This window comes from Arachis duranensis, chromosome 1 (genome assembly GCF_000817695.3).
Source record: "Arachis duranensis cultivar V14167 chromosome 1, aradu.V14167.gnm2.J7QH, whole genome shotgun sequence".
Lineage (NCBI taxonomy): Eukaryota > Viridiplantae > Streptophyta > Magnoliopsida > Fabales > Fabaceae > Arachis > Arachis duranensis.
This window is the reverse complement of record NC_029772.3, coordinates 99065808-99073741: the sequence shown is the minus strand read 5'-3', so window position 1 is coordinate 99073741 and position 7934 is coordinate 99065808. Positions and strand designations below refer to the sequence as shown.

The window sequence follows — 7934 nt, the reverse complement described above, 5'->3', positions numbered from 1 at the left end:
TCAGTCAGTATAATTTGCACATCTCTATATAATATTTATGCTGATTAAATAAAAAAAAAAAAGGAGAAGAGAGAAGTAGAGTGGAGACAAGAGAGTGGAGCCCACCCACCCGTGAACCGTGTGGATGGATGGATGATGTATGTGAGTGGAGGGTGTGGGACACGTGCGAATACAAGCAAAGCAAGGGGAGTCCCCCCCTCCCTCCTTTTCGCTCAGATTCTTTCTTTCTTTCTTTCTTTCTTTCAGTTACAGCGTCATCGTCAACGTTTGTGAGTAAGTGGACTAATAGTAAGTCTCTAACAACAATTATTCCCTTCCATCTATAAATTCAAGAAGCAACGCAATACACGCTGTGCTTCTCCTCTCTAATCAAATCCTAATCCCAATCCCAATGGAGCAGCGAAGCAAAAACAGCCGCCTAGAAGAAGAAGGACAACACACCACCACGTCCCTTGACTGGAGAGGAAGGCCCTCCAATCCTTCTAAGCATGGCGGATTCAGACCTGCTGCTTTCGTTCTTGGTATTCTCCCTTCCTTGCTTCCAGATCTAGTTTTCAGTTAGCAGTTATATATATCATGTCACACCTACCTACTAGCTATAATAATAATAATTAATTTGCCTAATTAATTATATTAGTTCATTCTTTGTGCTGGTTTTGTATATATTTAAGGGATGCAAGCATTTGAAATCATGGCAATAGCAGCAGTGGGAAACAACCTGATAACATATGTAATGAATGAGATGCACTTCTCACTGTCCAAGTCTGCCAACGTGGTAACAAACTTCGTTGGGACTATCTTTATCCTCGCCCTCTTCGGTGGCTACCTTTCAGACTCTTATCTCGGCTGCTTCTGGACCATCCTCATCTTTGCCTTTGTCGAACTTTCTGTAAGCTACTCAATTATCTCTCTATTTTTTGTCTTTACAAAACCAACAGCAATACATACATACAGCTGGCATGAGAAATATAATTTTGTTAGTTTTCTTTTTTCTGTCGTACTGGCTGGCCTAGAAAGGTTAAGGTTACAAATTAAAATTGAGTATTGGGCATTATGCAGGGTTTCATATTACTGTCAGTGCAAGCTCATGTTCCACAGTTGAAGCCACCGGCATGCAATATAATGAGCGGGGAAGAGTGCGTAGAAGCAAAGGGGTTTCAGGCGATGATATTCTTTGTGGCAATATACCTTGTGGCGTTAGGGAGCGGGTGTGTGAAGCCAAACATGATTGCTCATGGAGCAGACCAATTCGATCAGGACAACCCAAAGCAGTTGAAGAAGCTCTCTTCCTATTTCAACGCTGCTTATTTTGCCTTCTCCGTCGGACAACTTGTTGCCTTGACCCTTCTTGTTTGGCTCCAAACTCACTCCGGAATGGACGTCGGCTTCGGCGTCTCCGCTGCTGTCATGGCTATGGCTTTGATAAGCTTCCTTTCTGGCACTCTCTATTACAGGAACAAACCCCCTCAAGGCAGCATCCTCACTCCTATCGCTCAAGTATATTTTATTTCTCCTTTCTCCACCTCAAATCTTCATACTTTTACAAGACCAGAAATATTAAGCCACATGAATACTTTCTCTTAATTTTTTGTCCTATATTTAAATTAAGATAAATGTTATAAAGTTATTAAAATTTATTATTTTTTATTATCAATATCTGAAACTATATATTAAAGTATGTTGTTAAATTTTTAAATTAAAAAAAAGTTATGATGATTTTTTAATATTTTTTAAATTAATATTAACTAATTTTTTATACTAAAATGTTAAGATAACATCTTTTAGGAGAAATGTTAAAAAGTTATTAGAAATTTATTATTTTTGGCTATCAGTTAATTATTAATGTTTAACTATCAATTTTTAAAAGTATGAGATAAAATATATGATTAGATTATTAGACTAAAGAAATTAGATTAAAGGAATTGAGTTAATAGTCTCGAAACTAGACTAAAAGTGCGTTTAGTTTGTATTTTTATTTTTAATATTTTCTATTTTTGAATTTTGTGAAATAAAAAATTAAAAAAAATAAAAACAGAAAACAAAATTTTGTTGTTTTACTATTTTTACTTTTTTCTTTATAAAATCTAAAAAACAGAAAATATTTAAATACAAATAAAAAATAAAAACGTAAATCAAAATAATCTAATTTCCATTATTATATATCTTTTGTATCAGGTTTTTGTAGCAGCATTTTTTAAAAGAAAGCAGTTATCTCCATCTAATCCACAAATGGTTGATGGAAGCCGAAATGAGAGTCTTCACCTTACCCATAAGTTCAGGTTCTTGGACAAGGCATGCATTAGAGTGGAATCGTGGGAGGAGGAAAGCGCATGGAGATTGTGCAGTGTTGAGCAAGTAGCGCAAGTGAAGACGCTGCTATCAGTTATTCCCATATTTGCATGCACCATTGTTTTCAACACAATCTTAGCACAGCTTCAGACATTCTCAGTCCAGCAAGGAAGCGCCATGGACACTCATCTCACCAGAAACTTCCGCATCCCACCCGCCTCGCTTCAGTCCATCCCTTACATCATCCTCATCCTCGCCGTCCCTCTCTACGACACCTTTTTCGTCCCCTTCGCCCGACGAATCACCGGCCACGAGTCCGGAATCTCCCCTCTCCGCCGGATAGGCCTCGGTCTCTTCCTCGCTACCTTCTCCATGGTTTCTGCTGCTCTCATGGAGAAAAAGAGAAGAGACGCTGCCGTCATCCACAGCAAAACCCTGTCCATCTTCTGGATCACTCCCCAGTTCTTGATCTTCGGCCTCTCGGAGATGTTCACCGCCGTTGGCCTCATTGAGTTCTTCTACAAGCAGCCACTGAAGGGGATGCAAGCATTCTTGACCGCCATAACGTATTGCTCCTACTCCTTCGGCTTCTACTTGAGCTCTGTCTTGGTCTCTTTGATCAACAAGATCACTACAGGGTCCTCCGGCGGCGGGTGGTTACACCATAACAACCTCAACCAAGACAGGCTGGACCTCTTCTACTGGTTGCTGGCTTCACTCAGTTTGCTCAACTTCCTCAACTATCTGTTTTGGTCAAGATGGTACTCTTCTCCATCCCCTTCATCCTCATCTCATCATGATGCCAAGGACAACACCTCCTCTAATAAGTATTCTGCAAATCACAATAATATTCCTTAGTATATATGCCATATATTAGCTATACAGAACTGTAGGGGGAAAAAAATCATATATCTAATTAAGGAGGCTGGAACCTTAGTTACTCCATAAGTAGTTCAATATATGTAATATTATTCTCATCTAGTTACTCTCTAATTTGAAGTCCATTGGAGAGGTGTACGTACATCTTATTAGTTCTCTGTATTTGAAAATTTTTCATGTACTTGATCTTCTTGATCGAATGTAAAAGTTAATTTAATTATATATTTTTCGGAATGCTAGGCTTGTAAGACTTACGTTACACTCCTGGACAAAGTATTGTCCATGTGATATTGACTTGGATCTAAAATTAAAAAATCGATAATTTGTTTTTTGAAAAACGTACTCTATATTATGTAACGTTTTTATGTATTTTTTTTCCGTAAGCATTCATTATGAATTAAAATTTATTACATCATTTATAATATAAATTTTTTTTGCAATATCATCATTCATCATATCTTAAGTCAACAAATGAATTTAAAAAAGGTTATATACAAATAATTAACTAATAAATTAGTTACTGTATATTTATATGTAAAATATATATAAACTTTTATGTATTTTATAACATAGGATAGTTGTTAAGATTATTTACACCAAATTTTTAAACAAAAATTGGTTTATAATTAAATTCGAAGAGAACATTTTTTTTAGAAAATTTTTACTTTGAATCCTATAGTGTTTAAAGTTAGTCTCAAAATTTTACTAATAGGATCAACCAGTTAAACAAAGAAAAGTTTTTCAATGTCTTTTAAAATGTATCCTATACCAATTAAAAGACAAGCGGGTAAATGATAATGACATAATCATTTAAGTGAGGAAGAGGAGGCTAGTGCATATGAAACCTAACATATAATTTCTAAGTAATATCACTATGCATGCGTAGTTAATTTGTTACATCACCAAAGAAATTGCAAACTAATCCATTATATTAATGTTTTGAAGAATACAAGTTTAGAACTCAGACGAAATTAAATTTTGATAGGAAGGATTACACATGAGAATCCGTGGGAGTTTGTTCCTACTTACTAGCCTGGTGTTGTTTGGAACAATGATGTACGTTTATGTAAAGAGACATGTCTCCAACATGTTTTTACCGCTGAAGAGAGCCCCCCCTCTCCTTCTCTTTAAAGAGTTTATGAAATTGGCATCCTCCTATGTCCTAGGACAATAGGTATATCATAATGTTGCCCAAAAGATTAACACACAGAGGCCACGGCCCCCACTTCCTCACAACAAAAGTTGCTTGTCATACCACTCACACCATTTTCTTCTTCAAACTTATCATTATTTGCTCCACTCACTTCTCCTCTTCCTGTGCTTCTCTCTTTCCTTTCTTTATCATTTATTTTAGAGTATATACGAAATCAATAGTATTAGAAAAGGGGATGCTCACATAAAGACGGATAATTTTTTTTTAAGATATTTTTTAATTATTAAAGTTTAACATATATAATCACTTAAATTATGTTATTTTTATTAAAATTAAGTCAGATAAATTAATTTGACCGAAAAATAGTAAATCAAATGTTGAATCCATCAAAATTAATATTTTTTTTATAAAAAAATACTATAATATCCCTACTATATAAAACGATTAAAATATTCTTATTATATATATTAATTTTGAAAATTTTAAATTCTAACCCTTTTCTTCTCTATCGTTATAGGGTTATAATTTAAAATTTGTCCAGTCTAATTTTAATAAAAATAATACAATTTAATTGATTATATGTGTTAAATTTTAATTTTAAAAAATATATTTAAAAAAAGACGTTTTTGACATCTTTATCTAAGTGGCTCCCATTAAAAAATTAGCACATTTTGAAATTTGTAGACTGTAGTCATTAAATAGTCATTATTAGTATATATTTTTAATAGTCTGAGATTATATTTAATGATGTGAAATTATACTCTTTTTTTATTAATTAAATACTAGCTAGATTTTAATGAAAGTGTTGACCCTTAGACTTTTTTTACTCAAATAGGTCCCTACACAATTTTACATCTTTGTCTCCAAAAAAATATTTTTTCATTGAAGTTCCTAAACTTTACAAAAACATAACACATAAGTTCCTACCTTAGTAAGATTAGTTGTTTTTACTTGGACAAATAAGTCATTAAAAGTGTGACAAAAGGACCTATATGTCTTACTTTTATAAAGTTCAAGGACTTTTATGTAATAAATTTTTTTTGGAAACGAAAATATCCGAAATAAAATTTGTTAAGGACCTATTTGAATATATATTTTTTATTTTATTTTATTTGCTATTTTTAATCATGATATTAACAATTATAAAAAATAGACGAAAACATTCGAGGTAAAATTTCTTAAGGATCTGTTTGGATATATATTTTTTATTTTATTTTATTTGCTATTTATAATTATGGTAATAACAATTATAAAAAATATACCTCCAACACTATAAAAAAGTCGTTGTATATCATTGAATTTACCAACGAATTTATTAAAAAGATTTACTAGTAATCTGTTTACCATCAGATTTAATAATGGAGAAATAAATCCAATAGTATAAACTTTACCGGTAATTATTTACTGGCGAATTTTTTCGTCCACCACTAATTAACGACAGATTTAATTGCATATATAAACTTTTAATTAGTTAAATTTTAGACATTGTTACGGTCAGATTTTTTTCTTTATAAATCCAATGGTAAACTAATTTATTTTTTAACAAAAAAAATTATTTAAAAATTTAATATATATTTTTATATATTTAAATTTAATATTTTTTAAACTAACAAAATTCAAACTTCTACAAGTTTTTATAATAATGCCTATAATTTTTAATTAAAATAAAGTTTATAAACAAGTTCAAATATCAAAAGTTACTAAAAAAAATAACAGAATTCAATTAAGCAAAACAAAATCAAATTTAAAATACACCAAATCCTCAATTTCTTTTTTGAAAATTTTTCAATTTAATTTTATTCTATACACATACTCACTTATATTTGCATAAGTCTAACATACATCAAATACAATCAACAAAAATCATAACTATCTACAATTCTATCTACAATTATAAGAGCTATACAAAGGCAGGGACGGATGCACGTATATAAGTGTGGGGGCAAGTGCCCCCACTACAATTTGAAGTTTTTTTGAGTAGTATATATATGATAATAAAATTTATTTGCTCCCACTAAATTATTAAATTTGATCCCACAATAAATTTTTACTTAATTTTTGATACTTCATAGTCAATTTAAGAATTTTATATTAGATATTGTTAGAATGATCAATTCTCAATTTAAATAAATTTATTATTTTTCTTAGAAATCGACTAGAAAGAGTATTATTTATTTTTTTATATTAGTTTTAATTTTTTCTGTAACAAATGCATTAATTAAAAGAACTTTTTCAACTATGAATTTTAATAAAAATTGGCTTCTAATTGTATGAGAAGTAAATTTTTAAATATATATATATGTAAGAGTAATACTACACATTCAAGTCTTTTTATGAACTAAGTCTAATCAAGTTAAACAATAAGACTTTGAATAATGTTAGTTATAACTGATTTTTGTTATCTTAGACTAATTTGGTTGGACTTAGTTAACAAAAAACTTGAATATGTAGTATTATTCTACATAAAAAGAGAGATATTTTGATTGTATTATTAAGAAAAAGATTATTCAGTTTTTTTAAAATATAAAACCTAAATAATAAAAATTTAAAGGGTAAAGTATATTTTTTGTCCCTGAAGTTTGACAAAAGTTTCAAAAATACCCTTAAGTTTTATTTTGTTTCAATTTTGTTCCAAAAGTTTTCGATTTGCATCAAATATATATCCCATGACGGCTAATTTTTCAAAAAATTTAAGACTAATTCAACAACAATTTTATAAGAACAACTCTCAACACAAGCAAATCAAGCATAATTTTCATGCATTATTATTAGATTAGTCTTAAATTTTTTGAAAATTTAGCCGTCAATAGTATATTTGATGCAAATAAAAAACTTTTGGGACAAAACTGAAACAAAATAAAACTTAGGAATATTTTTAAAACTTTTGCCAAATTTCAGGAATAAAAAGTATACTTTACCCAATTTTAAATTATATGTTATCATTCAAATTACTATTTTAGTATTTTAATTTGTAAATTATATGTTTAAAAGACTAATCATATTATATGTACATAACAAAGTAAATAATCACATGTATACATATTGAAATAAAAAATATAAATTAAAAATAAATTAAAAATACCTATATTTATATATAAATATTTAACGATTAATTAAATAATTTTATAATTGATTTTTATGTACACATAATATTTTTATTATAAAATTTTTTATTATATTATATATATTTTGCCTTTATTATCAAAATTTTTTGGATCCGTCATTGTACACAGGGACGGATTTATATATTGTGTAGTAGGGTAAGTGCTCTCACTATAATTTGAAAAAAATTTTAGTAGTATATGATAATAATATTTATTTACTTCCATTAAATTATTGAATTTGACTCCACAATAATTTTTTACTCAATTTTTGATACTTAATAGTCAGTTTAAAAATTTTATATTAGATATTTATTAGAATGATCAATTCTCAATTTAAATAAGATTGGTATTTTTTCTTAGAAATAAACTCAAAAGATATTATTTATCTTTTTTAAAATTAATTTTAGTTTTCTCTGTAGCAACTACATTAATTGAAAAAAAAATTTCAACTATAAATATCACTAAAAGTTGACTTTTAATTGTATGAGAAGTGAATTTTTAATAATTAT

The 7934-nt window shown here is 29.4% G+C and overlaps 1 protein-coding gene across 1 annotated transcript; it reads left to right on the top strand.

Moving 5' to 3' along the window:
• Positions 1 to 161: 161 nt before the first annotated feature.
• LOC107465574 (protein NRT1/ PTR FAMILY 4.3) lies at positions 162 to 3422 on the top strand. Its single transcript, XM_016084554.3, has 4 exons — positions 162 to 521; positions 672 to 889; positions 1060 to 1497; positions 2176 to 3422. The coding sequence occupies exons 1-4, from the start codon at positions 392 to 394 to the stop codon at positions 3145 to 3147; spliced, it is 1758 nt and encodes a 585-aa protein (XP_015940040.1). The 5' UTR covers positions 162 to 391; the 3' UTR covers positions 3148 to 3422.
• The last annotated feature ends 4512 nt before the right edge of the window (positions 3423 to 7934 follow it).

Excerpts from the sequence above, each read along its gene's own strand:
- LOC107465574 (XM_016084554.3), top strand. The coding sequence starts at position 392 with ATGGAGCAGCGAAGCAAAAACAGCCGCCTAGAAGAAGAAGGACAACAC. Across the intron at positions 890-1,059 it reads TTGCCTTTGTCGAACTTTCT|GGTTTCATATTACTGTCAGT; the intron begins GTAAGCTACTCA and ends GGCATTATGCAG. Across the intron at positions 1,498-2,175 it reads TCCTCACTCCTATCGCTCAA|GTTTTTGTAGCAGCATTTTT; the intron begins GTATATTTTATT and ends CTTTTGTATCAG.